General features: G+C 32.3%; 3 protein-coding genes and 1 long non-coding RNA gene across 6 annotated transcripts; 2 read left to right on the top strand and 2 right to left on the bottom strand.

Moving 5' to 3' along the window:
- The first annotated feature begins 1,597 nt into the window (after positions 1-1,597).
- LOC110821969 (ras-related protein RABA1c) lies at positions 1,598-7,974 on the top strand. Its single transcript, XM_022051954.2, has 2 exons — positions 1,598-1,963; positions 7,165-7,974. The coding sequence occupies exons 1-2, from the start codon at positions 1,743-1,745 to the stop codon at positions 7,595-7,597; spliced, it is 654 nt and encodes a 217-aa protein (XP_021907646.1). The 5' UTR covers positions 1,598-1,742; the 3' UTR covers positions 7,598-7,974.
- Positions 7,975-10,594: 2,620 nt separating this feature from the next.
- WRKY65 (WRKY DNA-binding protein 65) lies at positions 10,595-12,154 on the bottom strand. 2 transcript variants are annotated; one of them, XM_022051953.2, is made up of 3 exons: positions 11,678-12,154; positions 11,384-11,527; positions 10,595-11,235 (listed from the first exon to the last, which is right to left on the bottom strand). In XM_022051953.2, the coding sequence occupies exons 1-3, from the start codon at positions 11,815-11,817 to the stop codon at positions 10,737-10,739; spliced, it is 783 nt and encodes a 260-aa protein (XP_021907645.1). In that variant the 5' UTR covers positions 11,818-12,154; the 3' UTR covers positions 10,595-10,736. The 2 variants fall into 2 exon arrangements, with proteins under 2 accessions (XP_021907645.1, XP_021907644.1); XM_022051952.2 differs by having other exon boundaries at positions 11,384-11,530; positions 11,678-12,153.
- A 4,174-nt stretch (positions 12,155-16,328) lies between these two features.
- LOC110821978 (uncharacterized) lies at positions 16,329-18,707 on the bottom strand. Its single transcript, XR_002541182.2, has 3 exons — positions 18,569-18,707; positions 17,358-17,503; positions 16,329-16,854 (listed from the first exon to the last, which is right to left on the bottom strand). It is a non-coding gene; the product is annotated as an uncharacterized LOC110821978 (long non-coding RNA).
- A 153-nt stretch (positions 18,708-18,860) lies between these two features.
- LOC110821977 (10 kDa chaperonin) lies at positions 18,861-22,100 on the top strand. Of its 2 annotated transcripts, XM_022051967.2 has the most exons (3): positions 18,861-19,051; positions 19,911-20,050; positions 21,818-22,100. In XM_022051967.2, exons 1-3 carry the CDS (start codon positions 18,947-18,949, stop codon positions 21,864-21,866), a joined length of 294 nt encoding a protein of 97 aa, XP_021907659.1. In that variant the 5' UTR covers positions 18,861-18,946; the 3' UTR covers positions 21,867-22,100. The 2 variants fall into 2 exon arrangements, with proteins under 2 accessions (XP_021907659.1, XP_088063483.1); XM_088207357.1 differs by lacking the exon at positions 21,818-22,100 and having other exon boundaries at positions 19,911-20,054.
- The last annotated feature ends 155 nt before the right edge of the window (positions 22,101-22,255 follow it).

Here is a 22,255-nt window from a genome sequence, read left to right as displayed (position 1 = left end):
ATATTATCGAATATATTAATCAAAAGTAAAATTATGAATTTAAGAAATTTATTAAAATGAATATATATATATATAATCTAATTGAAATATAAAATAAAAAATTAATTAGAGAAATGATATATATATACATATAGTAATGATAAGAATAATTAACTGAGTAAAAAGTATATATGGGTCGGAAAAATGAAATTATATATAAATAAACATTAAGATCAAATATAACATGTCATGAAATTTTAAAAGAAAAATACAAAAATAGCAATAATCATGGAATTAAGAGAAAATGAGTGCAAATTAAAACGAGAATTATTTTCTTTAATTTCTTAATCTTTCAAAATGTCTTACAATTCCTATTCAGAATAATACAAGATATCATAAATTGATATAGAAATTAAATTAAATTATATTAGTGGAAATCTATAAATTATATTAGGCAATTTCAACTTCATAATAATAACTATATATTACCCACAATAAAATTAATCTACTTTTTATATGTATCCAAACAACTATTTCAGTATTAAATTAATTCCTACATTTGCTTTCTTTTTTTTCATTCTCATTTTGCTGATAGTTATTTATTATATGGCGCCGTCCATTATGCATACACTAATTCATAATATTATAAAGTTGTCCTGTTAATTTGTTTCCAAGTGTTTATGATACTAATTTAAATTTAATTAGATTTCAAGTAGTTATTAATGGTTAAACTCATAGGTTAATGAACAGATTAAACAAATTGCACCGAACCCACCCAAGACATAAGACTAATTTTTTTTTTTTTTATAGGAAAAAAATAAACTTAAACTTCTCCCACAGTAATTAAGTAAAAAGATCCATTCACCTACTGCTCTAGGTTTCAAAATTGCATACTCGATATAAACCATTTTCTTCTAGTACGGAGTTTGTGTAAATTATGTGCTATGATCTGGAGTTTGTACTTAAATCTAAGCAACATCGTAGTATTTAACCTTAGGTCTCTACTTCACCCATTTAATTATATTTCATATTGTGCACTCGTATTTGGCTGTACCGACAAATTTGATTCTATCTTACGATCGAATTACGATTGATCTTTTCTATAATGCAAGATTTCATATTTAATATTTATGCATGGTCAACAGCTCAAATTAATTACAATTTGAATAATGTTCCAAGACTTACACTTTTTGGAGTATTAAGAGGCAGTCGATCGTGCGAAAAAGTAAAACCTTTCTCATTCTTCTAAAATTTCTATGTATTTTGCTTTATAACGTGCATTACTAGAAAGAAAGAGTATTTCATTTTCAAATATCAAATTGTTGATGCAATAAAAAATAAATAAATAAATTCAGCTGAAGTATTAACAAAGTAACTAAGAAGTAATTAGCCAAGTAAAAGTTATATTTATTATTTTAATATTATTATTATTTTAAAAAAAAATAAAGAAAAGGCCCCCATGTCAAAATTAAAGCCCAACCCAAATGAACCAAACCCGGCCCAATTATTTAAAAATGAAAAATCAGAGCACGATCATCATCCCCCCGCGTAGACTTTATTCCTTTTGGAAATCCCGTAAATCCAGCTAAGCATGCAGCAGTCTCTCCATTTTCCAATTCATCCCTTTGGAAAGTCAATGAACCTGTAGAAAACCCAAAGAAGCTTGCTTTACAGCCAAGGAAAAACTCAAGAGACAAGAAAGGAAAAACGCTGAATCCAAAAAGGAAGCGAAGTGTTAGCTGTGTGTTGGAACAGAACGACTAATGGCTGGATACAGAGCTGAAGATGAGTATGACTACCTGTTCAAGGTGGTCTTGATCGGTGACTCGGGAGTGGGGAAGTCTAATTTGCTCTCGCGCTTCACGAGGAACGAATTCAGCCTTGAGTCCAAGTCCACAATTGGGGTCGAGTTTGCTACTCGCAGTTTGAATGTTGATGGAAAAGTTATTAAGGCCCAGATTTGGGATACTGCTGGTCAAGAGAGGTTTAGCTTCTTAATTTCCTTTTTACTTTATAGTTTTCGTCTTTATCATCTGGGTATTTGATGTTGTGTTTGCTTGCCGATACAAGTTTGGAAAGGAGGAAAATTTGGGTTCCGATGTTTCAACTGTTATAATTTTCTTTGTTTTAAACGCGTTTATATTTTTTTTTGTTTGATTTCTTATTGTTTTGCAATTTTTTTGGGATGATTTCGATGTTTTAGCTTTTAAATGGGTAAAAGAGAAGAATCCGATAGGGTAGTTGTAGTATTATGATTGATACCAGTAGAAAGATTCATGAAAAAATTGATTTGCGTTTTGATCTCTTCAACGAATTGGAGTGTGTTTTGGGTTTTACTGGGTAAAAGAAACAGATTTGGTCTGAGTAGATCTCGTGGTACCTGTGTCAAAGCAATTTAGCATGAAGTAGTTCTAATGGTGTTTTGCATTTTGCGATTTGCCTAGTAGATTCCATTTGTTGTTGTTATCGTCTCAGTTTTGGTAGATCAGACATGGGTTTCTTGTGTGGATGAGTAGATCAAGGTTTCCTGTTGCTCGTGGTGTCATTCCAGGTGCTTGATTCTATGAAGTAAAGTAGTGAATACTAGTAAAACATAGGTGGAAGTTCAATTGAGGCAATATTTAGAACAAATCTAGAAATATTTTGTTAAGCATGAATATCTATTTCGTTTTCATAAGATGAATAAAGCAATTGTTACGTGAGTGTATCATTATAGAAGGCTTTGTCTTTCCAAATCCGTTGCAGTGTAACCTACGGTGAGCTGGAGTGGATGTGTTTTGTGCCTGCTGTTACCCTTTTCTTAGTATATGCTGATTTTATGATATAAACTTCCACGTAGTAGGTTTTCCTGCTTGCTTTTTTAGTGTTCCAGGTTTGATTGGAAAAATTCACAAGCTTTATACCACTTTTTGAGCATATTGATTATTTGAATTAATTAACATTTATTCGTGCTTGTAACAAAGTTATTGGATCTAAAACATATTTTAAGCCTTTAATTGGTTTGGTGGAAGAAAGAATGAGTATACTTTTAGCAATATCATGTCGTCTTTTAGGAAAAGGCTCGAACATTGGCTTATGAACATTGGTCATATGCTTGCACATCATTGTTGCTCGACTAACTGACTACATTCTAGACCAAGTTAACAATTGTCTGTCAAAGGTATGCCAAGAGCCATCTAAGTTGTTAACAGAGACTTCTTTTCAATTATTAAAAGCACTGGTAGCTGATCAACTTCTTAATCACCCAGCAGGTCAATGTGAAATGAAATAGCTAGGATACTGTACATCGGATGATAAATAGATGTACAAAGTTTTCAGTTGACTGTTTCTACTTCTGAAATCTTAATTGACAGACAATGAAATCACATGTTAAGAAAATCTTAATTCTTGAAAGGATTGCAAAATTTAGATTATATATCTAGTCATGTTGGATCGTGGTTATGAAGGATTGATTTTAGAGATGTTCAAGCTCTTCCTGAAATCTACACAATCTTAGTGGTAGAACATTATATCTTATATATAGAAGCAATTATGACCACTTTCTTACAGAAGGCGATAACATGTTGGTAGATCTTGGTTGATCTTGGTAGAATTGCTTTCTATACTCCTACCCATGGTTTGAAGATATAACAAGAAAGTTCTGCCAAGTGCTCATGGGTTGATAGGGAGAGTTCTTGAAAGTTATGCCACCAAGCTTAAACCATTTTTGATGCAACAATAAAATATGTCGCATTCTCTTCCACGATTACAGTGATTCAGTGACCACCTCATGCAAGGAGCTATCTACTCCTATGGAGCAAGATGAGGTCAGTACCATCAATATTTACTAATGAGAGCAATTAAAAAGATCAAGTAACAAAGAGACTTACATTGACTATCCAGCTTATGAGAAGCAAGTTAGTGAATGAGTTAACTGAGGAAATTATGAAAGCTGTAAATTCTATCAAGGAAATTGAGTCATGTTCTAATGGATCTTCCAATTTAGTGGTTAGTAATGATGTCACTTGACTTGAGAATGATGATCTATTAGTTTATTTGAACTACACGAAGAAGAGTAAGGACCCACATGAAGAGGCCACACTATCTTTTTTTTCTTTTGGTATCCTAATAGTGATAAGTAAAGTTTGTTGGAGCTGAATTTGTCATGATAACTTCATTCCCTAACCCTTTGGGATACACTTAGGATATATGTTTGTTTTCTCAGGACACTCCCATGTTTTACCTTCCTTATGCTTCATCCTTCCAAAACTGAAGGTTGAGTTTTTATACGTGGATGAGAATAATATGGAAAAAGAAGACACTAGAATTGATATTTTTTAATATTATGGGATATTCATATAATTACAATGCTGATGTATGACTGAGAGAATTTAGCTTATTTAGGAATTATTTTAATGGACTTATTATTAACTTGTAGTTTTATTTCTTATGTAACTAGAAGCCTTATTTTATTATTATTTTTCTATTTAGGTGCTCTAGTCATATTAAGTTATGTAGGTGCCTATAAATTTATGGGTGATTCATCATTATTAAATAGCGGCTTATGGATAAAAATTAATTAATTTCCTGTAATGGAATTGAGTGTTTAACAACTATGTGATAGTGGTTGGGAGGATCCTGGGACAATCCAGATGTCCTTTTATGGAAGTCGCGACTTAATTAGGAATGACAATTCGAAGAAAGAAGAGTCTCTAAACTTTATTACTTTTAGGAGCCAAAGAAATTTTTTGGACTAGTACCTTTAGATGATTCCTCTTTTTTCTTCAAATGAACTAGCATATTATCGCCTTCAATCTCGGCAACATCATTGCTTACAATTAAATCCAGAGATTCATTATTAGGTGACTCAATTTGTGTGGTAGTAATCACAATATCTATCACAATCCCCTTCATTACCTGATCCCTTGACTAGTTATCATTAGTTGGATAGTCAATGGTGATCTCTTCGATGACCATTTATTAATTGCTCTTGTTACTTGGATCATCAATGATAATGACGTTGGTTTGCTTCATAGTCTCACAATTTTTAAAAGTCTTCCTAGGGACTCATGGAAGCTTTTTCTTATCTATCCCAATATTGACTGAGTGTTGGGATATGATAACTTTCTTGTATGATAGTGGTCATAATTGCTTGCTTCCATATATGAGATAACATCCTTCCTTTGAAATTGAATGATTTTAGAAAGTGATTAAATGTTTCTATAATTAAATCTTCACAATCAAGATCCAACATCAGTATATATAGTTTAGTTCTTGCAACATTTCAAGAATTAAGATCCCTCTGACATTTAATTACTTCGTCCTGTTAACTAGTAGTTTAAATGTAAAAACAGTTAGCTAAGCACTTTTTTTTTAATTTGTGCATCGTCATAAAGACTATCTGGTAAAATTTTCTAGTTAGCTCACATATATACTAAGGTCTCTATAACCGTCTTAACTCTATCAGGATCCCATGCTTTATCAATCGAAGTTGGAAGCAGTATAATCTCCTTCCTTAAAAGGTCTCCCTAACTGTCTAGCTCTAGCTTCGTCAGTTGGACTCTATTCCAAACCTTCAAGGAAAGGTCGATTTAGGACCTCCTTCCCATATTAATCTCTTCCAAGATCCAGTGACTTCAAACTCGATAGAGTCAAAATCCTTAACCACACTGCCATCTGAAGTTCCAACTTTTTGACGAAGCTCATGCGCCTTATCCCAATAGACCAGCTATGGAAAAAATAAAAAAGAAAAGCTGGTATTGCCATCTCCCTCCTCGACCCATTTTTACCCTTGATAATCATTTCCAACTAGTCTCCATCATTGACAAGAATCTCCTTGAAATCTTTGTGCACCAAATTCAGTCGCTCTCAATTCGGAGACTGTTATTAGAATCCAATCTATCCAAAAGACTCAACTAATAAGAATATCTTGCTTGTTGATTCTAATATTACCAAGACTTCCTAGTATCTCAAAAGAATATTTCCAAGACTTCCTTATTCCAAATATTCAATTTCTTTTGTATGGATTTGAGCCTCGTGAATTTGTACCCTTCTCATCATGCTTTAGAAAATTCTCCCTTTTGATGTTTCATCTGACTTGCAAAATTTGGTGTTAGAGCCACATGTTCTCAAACCAAAAAGAGTAGGGTCCTAACTTGGGCAACCAAATTCAAGTAGGATCGGAAGATGATTGGAGACTTGCAAGGCACAATCTCATGGTCCAGATCAGGAAAATTATTTTCCAAAACATTGGTCACTAAAAACCAATCAATGAGCTAAGGCATGATTCCGTCCCTAGAGGCAGACCGAGTGAATGGAGCATTCAGCTTACTACTAAGATAAAATATACAGATATAACCTAACTCTGTTATGACAGTCAATGATCATGAAACAAACTGATGAGTTTAAACCTTGATTAAGGTCTTAGCTTACTTCAGTAACAGGCATATGATGCTATATTAGTGGTACAAGCATCTACAAAGGCGTAAAGTAGAAGATTTTCTCAGAAGATTGTTATATTAGTAGTATAAGCTTCTATAATGGTGTAAACTAGAAGATGCTCTCAGAAGATTTTGTAGTCGCAAGAACTTTTCTCTTGGTGATGTAAATGTGACCAGCGGTATGTATCTGTTTAAATTCTGCATCAATCCTGCTTAAGCAGTAGTGACTTGAGGTATGCATCTGTGAAAATTCTGCTGCAATATATGTTAGCTGTCGGCTGTTGGCTGTTGGCTGTTGGCAGAGAAGAGACTGGAAGAAAAAGAAAAACTCGGGCTGAATGCTCCTATTTTGTACTTCATTTCGCCTTTGAATACCTAATATAAGTTGCTGTCCATGAGAGCTTCTTCTTGTTTGTTTTTGCTTACTACCTAGGGAGCATAAAACAAACCAAAGAAGCTTGTTCACTGACACGAGCTTTGTACCAAACATAAGCCAAAGGGCTAAAAGACATAATTTAGGAAAAACACTATAACATGATTGACAGCAAGAAAGTCAACCATTCAACAATGTCCACTAGCTTCTGCCACAAGTTGCTCTGAGTCTTTTCCAATTAGTTTATTTTGGTGATTAGATCAGATGCATGCTTACTGAACTGTACCCACTGAAACGAATTTCTAGTTTCACATAACACTCCCTGCTCATTTGTTTGGTCATCCGTTGCCTTTTCTTTTGTGCCCCTGGTGCTGATATTTTTTGTGTGCGTAGGTACCGTGCCATTACTAGTGCTTACTACCGAGGAGCTGTTGGCGCACTTCTTGTATATGATGTCACTCGCCACTCAACGTTTGAAAACGTTGAGAGGTGGTTAAAGGAACTAAGGGATCACACAGATCCCAACATTGTAGTCATGCTTGTTGGCAATAAATCAGATCTTCGTCACCTTGTAGCTGTGTCAACAGAGGATGGAACATCATTTGCTGAGAGAGAATCTCTCTACTTCATGGAGACTTCTGCTCTCGAGGCAACCAATGTGGAAAATGCATTTGCTGAGGTCCTCACTCAAATTTACCGAATAGTGAGCAAGAAGGCTATGGATGCCGGTAATGAGTCAGGTGCTTCTGCCGTTCCCTCCAAAGGCGAAAAGATCGATATTGGTAAAGATGTTTCTGCCGTGAAGAAAGGTGGGTGCTGCTCTTAATAGGATTCAAACATAGGGGGGATGTGGCTAGAGGTTCGTATTACTCCATCCTGTTTCTTTGTATACCATTATTGTATTAAAATTTTGCAGAGATGCCTACAGCAGGTATCGGAAAATCTCGGGCATTGATTTATTTTTTATTCAGAAATTTTTTTTTTCTTGATTGATTTATTTCTAACGGAGGTTTAACTAGGAATTGTTTTGCCCTCAAATATGTGAATTGTTGCTCACTTTTGGTCGAAGACTCTCCATTTAGAGATGACATTCTCCAGATCCTGTTGTCTTCCCTGAATGGATGAGAACTATCTGAATACTACCGCTGTTATTAGTTAAGATCTTAATATTTATTTAATTTTGAATTACATTAGACACTGAAATACATCTGTGTCGATGACAAATGCGAATGAAGATATTTCTACATCTGTTGTTTGATCCAATAATCTGTTCTGAGTGCAGAAGCAATGAATTGGCAATGGAATTTTAGTGAGAGAGATGTTTATGTGCTTTTATAAGGATTGAAAACCTATTTGATGAGAGAATTTAGAGTAAGTAAACTTTTGAGACTATACATATTTTATCAGGTGACAGGAAGGAAAAATTTTGAAATGCCTAAATTAAAGTATGACTCCAAAGTCCAAAGCATAGACTAAAATTAAAAGAATGTAATTGTGCATTTAAAGTGCCTTGTAGTACTCTCGAGTGTGTATGATGATGCCTTACAAATATTTGGATTAGATATTATTCTTTCTGATACATTAGCCTCTAATGAAATCTTTTCCACAACCATGACTTAATATGTGATCAAGAACTTCAACCATTGGCATGAGTAGAAATGGTGATAAAAGTCATTTTTTTTTTATATGATTTTATTTAAAAAGTTAAAGTTCACTCGTTTTGAAAATCTAATTTTAAAACAAATTTCTTTGTCAAACATTTAATGTTATCTGCTACTTTGTTCGTGATAAAACATGTACTAAAGATTTATTTGTCACTCGGCATAATTATTTTGATCACAAAAGATTATACACATATATCTTATACAAATAAAAAAAAAAAACGAGCCTAGTAAATCATGTCATTATTCATTAAAGAAACATACGTAACAGTAGAATATATCATATAACTTTAGAATTTTAACTGATTTAATAAAAATTACGAAACAGTTACTACATCAAAATAGTATTATAACATAAACTAATATAACGGTATTATAACATTGTCTACAGTCGTGGAATTTACTTTCAAAACTAGTAATTGATATTATAAGATACTTTTATGTTTAGAAAATTCTTAATTAATAATCAATTTTAAAAAAAAAAAAAAAAAAAACTGAGCATATTAAATAATTTAAATAGTCAAGAGAGGTTTTAGGAAAAATTTGTAAGAAGCATAATGAAATAAAAATAAAAATAAGAAATAAATAACTTTTAGTAATTAAAATAATCACACGAAATTTCATCAATTTATCATCAAATAATATATGCTTATAATTGTTAATATATACGTGAAGTATACATATTCCCAAACAAATTCATTAAGATTATTATACTCATTTTGTAATTTTTCAATTTTGTAACCTTTAATATCTTCAAACAATGAATTATTTTCCATTACGAACTAAATATTGTAATGCACCCATTCAACGAATTAAACATACACTAATTTATGTTGTAAATATCGATGATCTCATCATCTTATCTAAATTATATTATTTAAATCTCTAAAATAAAAATTAATTAAGGAATCCTATCTTTATTTATTTATTAAAAAAAAAAAAAAACATGATTCCATCTCTATATGTGTATATATATATAAATTACTTATAATTGCAGTAGAGCAAAATCCAAGAAGGGTTATAAAAAAAATGATGTATTTATTTGACCCACTCTCTGTTTATAAATTATTTTCCATCTGATCCTCAACCACTCCCTGCAATTTTTATTTATTTATTTATTTATTTATAATAAAGATTTTAGACATTATTGTATAAATATGGATAAGCACATGCATGAGTTTTATCCAGTTAAATTAATTATTTTTAATGGTAGAATCCAATTAATGACCTAAAAAAATCATGTGAATGCATTCCTGGTAATGGCTGTATCTGTACAGGTATTTTCCAGCTTTCCTTCTCTATAATCTAATCTCTAAAAAGTCAAAAGTCAAATCTCCTCTTCATTATTATTATTATAATATATATATGGTTTTCTTTTTCATTTACTTGACTTTTTTATCAGGCTTTGGCCGGCAGATTTGCAAATAATATTTAATCGTCCAATCAAACCATTGGTTGTTCATAGTTTAATCAAATTTCCTCTCCTCTCTACATATGTTTGTCTTCTCTGCTCATTGTAGGCTCCACCCAATTGAAGATAATTTTTATTTTTATTAAAAAAATTAGTAACTATCATTTAAAAAACCACATAAATATTGGATTTTACCTGGGTTTTTACTACTCCATATAATATTTTTTAAAAATAAAATAAAATATATGGATGTAGGAATATATAATATTAAAGTGTATGCTTTTGATTAGATCGTTTTTGTAGGACGATCAAGTCTCTCGTTAGTTATTACATTTTAATTTGTAATAATAATAAAAAAATTAATGTAAAATTTTAAAGCAATTTATTATATTCAAACGCACAGCTACACACATAATAATGTAATTTTTTTAATAAAATATAATTTTATAACAAATACAGACAACCGATTAAATTAACAAGTATTGCCTAAAATTATAAATGCCAAGCAAGTGTGAGATCATCAAATATTTATATATTTAAATTTTGCAGAAGAAGTGAGCTGGTCCAATCAAAATATCTGCACTGACGTGGCGAAATCCAAGCCGTTCAACACGGGCGGCTTTGATGCTAATTTACAGTAGGATCTCGGCAGAGTTTGGAATCAGACATGTTTTTTTTTATTATTATTCATTAGCTACACTAAACTCAAGGCATCCATCCACTATTAACGCAAAATAAGGAAATTTTGAAAAAAAAAAATATATATATATATATATAATAAAAAATTAAATTCTTTTTTTTGTTTTTTTGGGAGTTATCTTGAGGCGCACGGTGCGTACTACATCGTTTTGGCACTTTTTCTATTAGAGGAGCGAATCGGATGACGCCGCGTGTCAGCAGATTTCAACTTGTGACCCCACATTGCGGTGCCGGAACACCATGGAGCACTCTGGCAGCTCGTCTAGATCGGCGAACAGCGATTCATCTTCTTCCCTCATCGGGATAAACATCGCCACGTCAGCGTCTCCGGAAGTTCTCTCAGCGAAAATGGGACTCTCCAGCACCGTCGACGACGTCGTTTCCATCTCGCTGAACCAAGTGAACTCGTCCCCTGGAGTGGTGGCGGCCATCAGTGAATCCTCCCCCAGATTCGTGAACTTCTCCTCCGGTTCTGATCTCTCGGAATCTGCTGGATCGGGATCGGGTTCTGGGTCGGGTACGGGAGCTGTTTCGGGTTTGACTGGTTGCTTGCTGGTGCTGTTTCTAGAAGCAGGCCAAGGGTGGTTGTGCTCGCAGGAGTACGTGATGAGTAGCATAGTGGGATCCACACGGCTTCTTTCCACCTGTTTTCTTGCCGGACAACCTTTTGAACTGCTACATCTGTAATATCCTCTGCGAAAATCAATCACACATTTCTGATCAGCGGTTCACGATTGCTCGAAATGCAACTTAAGATACTACCATGTATTACACTCTATCAATTCCCTCTGAAAAATATTTTTCTTCGTCTGGGTCGTGGAAGATGACGATGGTTAATTACCTGGGATATGGGGAGCCCTTGATGGGTTTCTGACCGTACTTTCTCCAGGCCCAAGAATCAGACGGTGGAGCTGTTTCGCCCTTCAGGCGGGATCCTTCAACTTCTTTGATTGGCACTGACACTACTCTTTTCTGAATTGATTTTCTACTGTAACAAAAAAAGGAACTCATTTCACATACGTCAATTACTTCTCATAAACTCGTATACATATATATATATATATATACACACACACACAAACAACATCATATATATTTACAGTTTAATTGGAGGTGATAATTTTAGATTGGTTACCTTCTTTTAGGAGACAAAACAGAAGTAATCTTCCCGTCACCATAGGTATTGGAAGGAGGAGATTCGGGGCCGTTTTCAGGTCTGTTTTCGTTATCCTCTTGCTCAGTCATAAATGGGTTAGTATTGAAGCTGCTCGGCATGATAATATATGTGTTTGTGTATATATATACACCCGACAAAGAAAGAAAAGGACTCTGAGAGGAAAAGGAAAAAAAAAACCTTCAGCTGTCAGTGACTGCAAACGGCAAGGACAGAGACACCAGGGTAAAATTAACAGGAAGGTCTTGTTTCGACGATGATGACGTAGAGTTTGGTACAGAGAGAGAGAGAGAGAGAGAGAGAGAGAGAGAGAGAGAGAGAGAGAGAGAGGGGGTTGATGAGGAGGAAGAAGAAGAAGAAGAAGAAGAAGAGAGTGGTGAAAGAAAAACGAAAATGAAGCGGGTGGTCCTTTGAGAAAAGGGCCGTCATGTTGGACAGAAGAAGGTGTTGGGTAATATATAATTTAGATTTACAGAGGACGTGCAAGCAAATGTGAAAATTTAATTCAATTATTATTTTATTACTTCATTTTGAAAACGACTATTTCAAATTAATAATTAAATTTAAGCCCATCGATTATACTGTTTCCCATTGCATGCTACTCATGTTTCCTTTTTTTAAAAACTTTTATTATGTATAAACAAATAAATGGGTGGGTGTTGGGAGGTTGGTGTTGGTTTGAAAATAAACTTGTTTAATTTCTGTCTTATTGTGAATTAACAGTAAATAAGTTGGGTTGGCCAAACACCCTAAAAAGCTGAGTCTCATGCAAAACAAAGGTTGCCCTTTTAAAATCAGATCTAGCTTGGTCCTTCTACTTATGTTCCCAAAAAGCATCTCATAAAAAAGTTGCTTACTATCCCATGCAAAAATATTTTCCTTTTCTTTTCACACACCTATACATACATGTATAGTTTTTACGCTGTCCAAACCCTAAACCACCCAATAGATTATCTATCTAATCTTCTCCCATCACATTTCCCATTCAAACTTTTTTTTTAGGACTAATTAATTATTAGGTTTTTTAAATTTTTGTAATAAATTTTGAATTTATTTACTACCATCTTAATATTTTCGTAGATCAATTTAAGTTAATTGCTTGATTGAATATATTATAACCTCATTGATCCACGAGGCCTCCTTTTGTTACCCCTTAAATTTACCTTTCTTGCTTGCTAAGGAAAACAAAGGCATAGTTTTATTAATCCATTGCAATCTTTTTATATTGTCTTCTATCTATATTACTTACATACATGTGTATGTTCATTAGTTTTAAAAGCATCTAAAGATATTTAATTAGTAATCATAACCTTTGACATCCTTATAATTGAACAATAAATTAAGCATAAATTATTTCCCACAACTAACTATCTGCCTCTAAAGACCTTAAATTTTAGTGGCCATAAATTTTATATTAAGATCTCCCAAAATTTTAAATGAAGAAGCCATTAACATTTTATTCTCAAGTGGGTATTAATTGTTCGTAATGGGTCTATCCTTTTTTTTTTTTTTTGCCAACCTGATAGATTAATATTAAAAATGTAATGATTTGAATGCTAAGTAAGAGACTAAACAAAACTAAACTAATAGATTGATTATTAAGATGGTAGGAGTGGTTCTATGTATTTACAAATAAGCTTTGTAGAAAGCTTGATTATGCGTAGTTGACAACTAAACTTCACATCCTCTTAATTTGTAAAGAAGATAATTTGTGATTCTTAAACTTTAATCCCAACAGGAGAATTTAATATTCAAGTTTGGTAAAAAAGATGAAAAACAAACTTAAAGAATATAAGAGTAAATATTAGGAATGTGAAGTATGTAATCTCTATTTGATATTAATGTTACATACCTTTATAAATTTTGGCATCATAAAATTGAGAGTCAAGAATAGATTGAATGAAATCATACAATCTATTATATTATTAGTTTTTAAGATCTGTTTAAGATTAATGATAACCTGAAACTTAAAAATAATATTTTATTATATAGAATTATATCATAGAATTCTAAATAATAAGATTCTAAAATTAGTGCATATAAAAGTTGTTATATATATGACATACTTTTGTGTAGTAAACTTAAAGAGCACACAACAAATATGTGTATATTTTACTTATTTTAAATAAACATTTGAAAATTAGAGAACTCAACGAAAATAGAAAAACTTGACAATATGCAATATATATGAAGTTATTAACCTAGGCATCTATTTGAAGTCTATATTCGATTAGGATTAGATATGCATCGTAAAGACTGTTATATATATAGCTATACATATATATACACAGAGCATATTTACATGCATGAGAGCACATGTGAACTACATTCCATTGGATGTTTGGAGTTACGAATTATGAGTTGTACAAAACAGGATATTATAATGTATGATGTATTCCATGGTGATAATATATATCTTACAACATAATTAATTTAATTTGTAGTTAATATATATATAAATATATTTCTATGTTTTGTGGGGGAAGTATATGTTGGGTTGCTCTTAGGTATTAACTATATATATAATATTAAAAATTATCAATATGGAAATAAGAAAGCATGAGGAAGTTTCTCTGGTTCTTAAAAAAATAAAATAAATGTAAAATTTGGTAAATAATTAGAACATAAAATAAATGAACGACGCATGAAAGATGCCGTAGGTGTAGGGAAGTCAGAGATTGAAGCAGCAATTAATATAAAAATAGGCAATAAAAGAAGTCATAATTCTTCTCTACGTAAAAAAATAGGCTTAGTAGTTGAATATATATATATATATACACACACACACAAATACAGATATAAATACTATATACTATAATACCATATCTTCATCACATTGCTTCACGCATCATCAAAACTCCATTTTTACCAAGTTAGACTTTGAACTTTTTTTTTATTGTTTTTTTTTCATATTATGTAGATAGTATATGTATATATTAAGTCCTACAATCACTATATATATATGTATATATTATAAATTTTACAATTACTAATACGTTTGAAAGTGTATACTATAGGCTAATTTTGTAAAGTGTTATGGATCCTTTTGAATTTCATTTGTTAATGTTTTTGCTAAGATGAATACTGATTGATTTAGAGGAATATTTGCACAAACTAAATGGATCAAATCAATTATATATATGGATGAATACTTATTCAAATATTATATGCATATACAGATTATTGAATCATGCTTATTCTTTTTCTTCCCCATTTGATAGCTGACCTAGACCTAGTCAACAATGTAGTAATTTAAAATTATCGAGTTCTACCATTAATATATACATATATATATATATGTATATATAAGTGTTGTTGTTATATGAAGTGTGAAAATATATGTAGGCTAATAGTCAAGTGTTTTGGATCCTTTTCAATTAATTTTTTAACATTGATGTGAAAATGACTAGCAATTAAAAAGATCTCTCGATTAGATATGTTTTTTTAAATAAAAATAATAATATTAAGTTGAATCATTTTTCATTGTCATATATTAAAAATTTAATAAAAAATAATAATTAAATAATGTTCACTATTTAATCTTGGTACTTCTTTTTATTACTCGTCGTGCGTTATTATACAATATATTCGTAAAATTATAACTCTTTTTAAGGTAAATTATCATATTAGTCTCCAAAATTTGAAATATTTTATAATTTGATTCGTAACGTCTTTATTGTTACAGTTTGCTCCCTAATATTTTCTTTTTGGTTCAAATATTTATTTTTTTTTTCTATTTTTTAACAAAAAAATAAAAATAATTAATTCGTATTTGGATACTTTAAAAATGATTTAAAATAATAATTTTAATTAATTAATTAAATTAATTAGTTAAGGAATAATAACATTAGGTCAATTTTTTCTTGTTATTCATTTATTAACATAAAATAAATAGAAAATGTATAAGGATCAAAATAGAATTTTTTAAAAAAATTAAAAATTAAATTATAATAAGTGTCAAAATTTTTATCTCATTGAAAAACTCATCTCTAAACCCTAATAGTTGAAAGGAGTTAAAGAGGATGAAATAAGTGTTGAAGATCATTTTGAAAATAGAACCCTAGAAATTGGATCTTGAACACTTATTTTATGGTTACAAAGTGTTATGAGAGATCAAACTTTATACGTGCTTCTTGCTTACTTTTATATATTTAAAGCAGTCAAATTATTATTTATTAATTGTTTCACATGTTTTGTTAATATTATTCTATCTTCATTTTACTCTCTATATCACCTTAAAATTTCTTACAAGAATTATTTATAGATTTACATGACTGTTAGTTAAATATTAAAACACATTATAAAAAAAATATGGACATCCATATTTATAGACTAAAATCTTATTAGGAAGAAGAGTAAATTATTTCTTGATCACAAAAATTGCTACTAGAAAAACTCAATTGAATAAATATGAAAAGTAGACAAATGAGACCATCAATTAAGAATGAAAATCAATTATAAATGAAGAGGTTATAGAAGAGGAAAGTAGAAGGACATCAATATATCTATGGGTTTTGAAAGTCCGTAATATAATTATATATATATATATATATACATGTCCTATTAAACTTGTATTCTGAAGTATAATGCATTAGAACATGACAGAAAAGAATAAACTTGAAAAATTATCGCCAACTATCATAAAAATTTGTCTAAACTAACATTACAAAAACTCGGGCAGTGATAGGGGAGGGAAATTTTAGCCATACCCAAAAATTGCTATTGGATCTAACCCTAAGAAAATGCTTAGCCATAATTTGTACTTCTAATAACACAGTCAATCTTTTGCAACAATCTTCTAACAAGAAAACCAAAGATAAAAGTAATACCATTTGCGACGAGCTTTTGGCTTCTGTAACTCCCTCCAGTAATAGCAACACTTCCTCCTCCTCCTGAGCAGGGAACTCAGCCAGCTTCTTGCCTCAAATACAACCAAAAGTTTAGTGCTGGGACACTCATTTAGAATGGTTCCCTGCAACAATGCTGCACGTATAGCTTATTGATAAGCTTTTCTATCTGCAAGTACTACACCGATTCGTACTGATTTACAAGTGAGATGGCCGCAGATCATCCAGCACGTGCAGTTCTTCCCACTCAACGGATGTAATCCTGTTACGTTACTTGAACCTGGTAAAAAGCTAAAAGGAAATGTAAGTCAGAAGCTAATGAGATCTTCCCCGGTTTGTCAACCGTGGAACTACAGTTGCAAGGCCAGGAAGCATGATTTCGCAGTTACCAGTTACGAAACTAACAAGTTCACAAAATAATCACATACTTGACATGGGTAGAACAAATTCCTCTATAATGATGAAATTCGGAAGTAAATGTTATAAATACACAGCATAATCAATCCAGCATAATCAAGTGAGCTATCTTTGAATTTGAGGGGATATCATAATTGACAACCATATTCACAGATGGAATATCTAGCCCTCTACTTGCCACATTGTTGCATACGAGAATGTTACATTCCCCAGCTTTGAACTTGTTTAAGGCTCCAAGTCTTTTAGACAGAGAAAATTCTATTGATAGATTTGGGATGACCAAGATCAATGCGGCAGAAAGAAATGGGGTTAGGGACCAGGGGGAAACAAGCTTCAACTCTGTTGAACAACTTCATGCATATGCATTCAGTACATACCTGGCTCATATGACCATTGATAGGAATGGCCCTTAAACCAAGGTATCGAAGAACCAAAGCTAAGAACAGGTTGCATCACATGTCAGAGTGAAAACCATTGACGTAGATGAAGACATCTCAGTCAGAATATATACAAGATAACAACCCTGTAAGCATTTTAAAGGGAAGATAAATGTCAGACAAATGTTAACCATCAATAAAATAATAGTATGAAGCAATGAAATGAATGCAAGAGCATCTAATGTCAAAATGAATTTCTTAAAAGCAGCTTCAAGTTATGTCTAGCATTTCTGTCATATAACACATGCCTGAGCTAGAAACAGGGTTTCTCCCATTAGAAATTCATCCTTTTTCTACAAAGCCAAATACTGAGACTGCAGTACAGATGTCTATCCAATGCCTCCCACCCCCTACAGCAAAATCTGAAAGTTCCATGATCTAGGAAGGAAAATTTTGAAGATTGAATGGATAACAAGAATATTTCCAAGTAATTAAGAGCATTCTCGTCTGTTTATAGTTAAGAAGGGAATCAAATGTCAACAAATTAATAGGCATTTTTAGAATGGCCATCTCCTGAAAGCAATCTAGGAAAACCAATTCCATATATAGCTATTCCTGAAAAATAATCAGCTTTAATATCCAATATAAGACAAACCATCAGCATCTCTGCTAGACTTGATGAATAAAAGCAAATTTTACTTACTTAACTGTGTTTTTGCAATAATACTTGTGCAAGTGTGCATACAGAATACATATATGCATGTGATCTCTGTCTTTGTAATATCGACATAAAAATATAGGGCTATTGACAAGAAAATATGTTTCAGAAATTCAAAACTTTATCATTACAAGTTAACAGATCAGGCTGATTGATTAAATTGAAAACATAAAGTGGTATTTGATACAAATAGATACTATGGAAGTACACTTTTATGTGTGTCCCTTCATATGCAAATTAAAAATTTGAAATATGAACCCACTGAAAGCTTCTGCTTTTACAGAGTCCTTTTAGATGAAATGTTTTCCAAAGTTTTTCTCATGAAGGGTCTTCTTCTGGTGAAATTTTGAAACCAAACAGTGCAGACTATCTCCTCCCACTCCCCCAATCAGACGTAAATTTACAGGTCAGGTTTTCTTGCGCTAATTAAAAGCATTCACCTAATTTTCTACAGGACATCTTCAAAAGCACTCTAAACAAATAAAAGAAAAACCTTATGCTCGGAAGAATAAACGAAACTGCTGCTTCAGTGTGTCAATGGTGGAATATTTGGAAGCTGCTTCAATCTGAAAGGAACAGAAAACTGGTGATTTCAGTCTCGACTCTCCTCTCGTTCCTTCTGTGTTGCTCCGTCTCGGGCCTTTGTCTTCTTCCTGGAACAAGCTTCAAAACGGTCCGTTTCTGAGGACTAGGCCGAAATTGGACCGGGTCTAATTGGGCTTTGGGCTGGAAATAAACGTGTGTGTTATTGTAATTTCGTAAGGCCATAAATCCGACTTAAACCCTACTTTCCTTGGCTAGTCCAAACAGAAGAGTAGAACTTTCTAGCACTCTGATTGAGCTCTCAGTTTGTGTGTGATTGTATTCAGAAATGGCGAAGCGTTTGATTCCATCCTTCAATCGCATTTTGGTTGAGAAAATCGTTCTTCCTTCCAAAACGCAATCTGGAATTTTACTTCCTGAGAAAGCCCCCCAGGTTTTTTTTTTACTTTTCTTTTCTTCTTTCTCTAGCATAAATGTATAACCTCTGGTTCTCGAGTATTCTTTTTCCAAATTTTATATTTTGTTGCTTATTCTGGAATTGGTTGTTTTCTCGAATATTCCTTTCTGTGTATATTGTTTTTTTTTTCTGAGTCAGAAGTTTTTTTTGTGGTTTCTGCATTGTTCTCTTTGGCCTGTTAGAACTGTATAGTTCATATTATTTCTTCTTGTTATTTATAATGAGTAGTAACTAACCATTCTACGAATCTCTTTAAACGATCTTGCACCTGTGTATGTATATACAGACATGACTATACAACTGTGTATGTCATTCTGGGTAGGGTAGCTGAGCTTTTTCTATTAGATGATCGATTACTTTCACCAGTTCTGGTAATTTCATTGTATATAATTTTTTTTTTGTGCTTATCCATCATTTCTTTGCTGTTGGGATTTCTTCCATGATGCCCTTGCCTTTAGATATATGGAAATTAGAAAAATAAATTAAAATTTATGAGCTTTTCCTCACGGTGTTCTGCAAGCAATAGATACATGATACATCTATGTGAAGAAGAGTGGTTGGACTTTTTAATCTTTTTAGGGTTTAATTAACCTGATTGGCAGTCCACTATTTTCAAGCATCTAATAGAATTTTGTTGGTTTCCTAGGTGTCATAAGTTCACTATCGTCTCTATACTCTTCAAGCTTTTTAAAAATTGCTCCTCAATTGGAGTGTTGATGAATTTCTTTTTAAGCCCAGAGCTTTATTTACATTATTCATTATTTCTGGCTGCGCTAAGTTTCATTTTAATTGTTATGGGTCTTGATTGTCTCATCATGAATGCTTCGTGAATCAGCTAAACTCTGCAAAAGTTGTAGCTGTGGGCCCTGGAAGTCGTGATAGAGATGGAAAGCTTATTCCTGTGACTATAAAGGAAGGAGACACTGTTCTTTTACCAGAGTTTGGGGGCACTCAAGTGAAGCTTGGTGAGAAGGAGTAAGTTCTACTGCCTTGTTTGAAATGAATGTGTAGTTTGATTCGAGTTTAGAGTTGCTTTTTGTTAGATTTTTATGACTCATATTTTCCTTGCTATGACTGGTGTTTCATTGTCCTGTATCCTGTTTTCAGTTTGTCTAGAGAACAATTCCTTCACATTTCTCTGCAACACCATGTCTTCTTTTAATTACTTAATGATATCAAACTAAGTTATCATATTTTTTGTTTTGCACAAAAGCCCAGATACAAGATCACGTCTTATTCTATTAAAACAAGAATTGCCTTCTGTTGGTCTTACTACTTTTTTTAAAGATTTTCCTAACCACCAAATTGTCTCATCTAGGCATTTTGGTGGCAGGTCTTTCACTTTTATAAGCAACGTACTAGCTGTTTAAGCATTCAAAAGAACTACATAACTTCGCCGTTTCTTATTAACATTTTTTTGTAGTGATTGCTTACATATATAATTTTTTTTAAGGTGTGCATGGGCATATACTATTTTTAATATCTTATACTGGAACTTGCATTGGCTTAGCAAAGACTTCGCAAGGGATTGTTCCTCCAGGTTTAGAGATCATCCCATGGATAAGTCATTTACATTTATCTTTTCTTTTCTCTCTAAAAAAGCACTTTTAGTAATTGCTTATCTCCATTTTGGTCTGGCACCAACTCATGAACTAGACAAAATTACTGGTATTTGCTTTTCTGATGATGAATTCTAATTTGAATGTTGTTTAGATAAATTTTTTTACGAGTCACAAAGTGAAGAATGCCACTTTCCAGTTTATCATTTGGATTTTCTAAAAATGATTTTCATCATTTGTCAACCCATCTTTTGCATGCTTTGCTAATGACACCCAAGAATGATTTTCATCTTTTGCAAGCCTTTCTTTACATTCTTGGCCTGTTCTGTAAAAGATTGTGCCCACTAAGAGTTACCATAAAAGTTTTGCTTCATTCTCGTCTCTTCCAAACTTCTGTCAGTTGCTTCTTTCAGGATGGGCTGTACTTCAGTCTTCAATTATGGAGAAATAGTCTATGGCTGGACAATCTTCTTCATTTATCAAAATCCCTATGGCTGGATCAGCTTTATATTTTCTTCAATGATTGTGAAATGTGTTGAAATCACCAGTTTGTTATTGGCATGTTTTTGTACAATCCAAACTGGTTTACTATTGTTTTAAGTTAGAAAACAAAGATCTTTTTAATTGAAAATAAGAAGCTATAAATGAAATGTACATCTATGAGCATATTTGTTTCTTTGCCTGTGTATATAAGTTGTTATATGCCTGTGTTTTAAACACGATGCAAAAACAACACAAGGGGTGAGGGAGGAGATTAGAATTAGGCAGCTTTCCAGGTGTAGTATATGTTTCCATTTTGTTTTTACAAGTTTCATAATCAGCTTTGATGGTTAATGTAGTTTGTAAATGCCTTGGAATATTGTTTCTGTTTTTCTTTATAAATTAGAATGAAGTGTTTCAACAGTCAGCTATCCGCTTGCAAGTTTCTTGAACTTTTTGCTGGTGCTGTTATTTATAGTAACATGCATTTGTTGAAAACTACATGATTTTGGTAAAAAGTTCATATGTTTTATTTTGTGGGAATGTGAAATTAATCCACTGTGTATACAAAGCTGAATTTCACTGCACATTAGCTGAAAAGATTACAGAAGGAAAGGATTATCTGCTCATTCGGCGGATGCTAGTTACTTTAAACCATTAAATGAATACTTATTGATTTGCTTTCTTTTGTATACTCTTTCAGGTACCATCTTTACAGGGATGAAGATATTCTAGGAACCCTTCATGACTAGTGCATGGTGTTACTTCCATTCAATCAAGGAATTCAAAATGGCGATTGCTTTTGAATGTAGTGGGATGTTATCATGACTACTTGTGTTGTATCATGCGATTTTAGAAATTTCGAGGTTCTGGTACTGGAGAGAACAGTTTTTGGCGCATAATATATTATATTACCTCTTTGTGGTAATCTAAGACAATTCTAAAGTTTAAAGTAAAGCTAAAATCAAAATCAAAGGGTTGTCTCATATTCCTTTGTAGATGTATTGATTTTTTAGCCAGTAAAATTATTGTGAATGAAGAAGTTAACTGACAACTGCTCAGTAAAATTGATGTGAACAAAAAAATTAATTGACAACTTCTCAGTAAAATTGGCTCCACAATAATCCCGAAGCCAAGATGC

Source organism: Carica papaya, chromosome 7, assembly GCF_054855325.1.
Source record: "Carica papaya isolate Zhongbai chromosome 7, ASM5485532v1, whole genome shotgun sequence".
Taxonomy (NCBI): Eukaryota; Viridiplantae; Streptophyta; class Magnoliopsida; order Brassicales; family Caricaceae; genus Carica; species Carica papaya.
The sequence above is the reverse complement of the archived record's forward strand: the minus strand, read 5'-3'. Positions and strand labels throughout refer to the sequence as shown.

What these genes read in the sequence shown, in the direction of transcription:
- LOC110821969 (XM_022051954.2), top strand. Translation starts at nt 1,743, where the DNA reads ATGGCTGGATACAGAGCTGAAGATGAGTATGACTACCTGTTCAAGGTG. An exon ending in GATACTGCTGGTCAAGAGAG is followed by an intron (nt 1,964 to 7,164) that starts GTTTAGCTTCTT and finishes TTGTGTGCGTAG; the next exon opens with GTACCGTGCCATTACTAGTG.
- WRKY65 (XM_022051952.2), bottom strand. Translation starts at nt 11,817, where the DNA reads ATGCCGAGCAGCTTCAATACTAACCCATTTATGACTGAGCAAGAGGAT. An exon ending in GTTTTGTCTCCTAAAAGAAG is followed by an intron (nt 11,531 to 11,677) that starts GTAACCAATCTA and finishes TTTTTGTTACAG; the next exon opens with TAGAAAATCAATTCAGAAAA. An exon ending in AAGGGCTCCCCATATCCCAG is followed by an intron (nt 11,236 to 11,383) that starts GTAATTAACCAT and finishes TGATTTTCGCAG; the next exon opens with AGGATATTACAGATGTAGCA.
- LOC110821977 (XM_022051967.2), top strand. Translation starts at nt 18,947, where the DNA reads ATGGCGAAGCGTTTGATTCCATCCTTCAATCGCATTTTGGTTGAGAAA. An exon ending in TTCCTGAGAAAGCCCCCCAG is followed by an intron (nt 19,052 to 19,910) that starts GTTTTTTTTTTA and finishes TTCGTGAATCAG; the next exon opens with CTAAACTCTGCAAAAGTTGT. An exon ending in GTGAAGCTTGGTGAGAAGGA is followed by an intron (nt 20,051 to 21,817) that starts GTAAGTTCTACT and finishes ATACTCTTTCAG; the next exon opens with GTACCATCTTTACAGGGATG.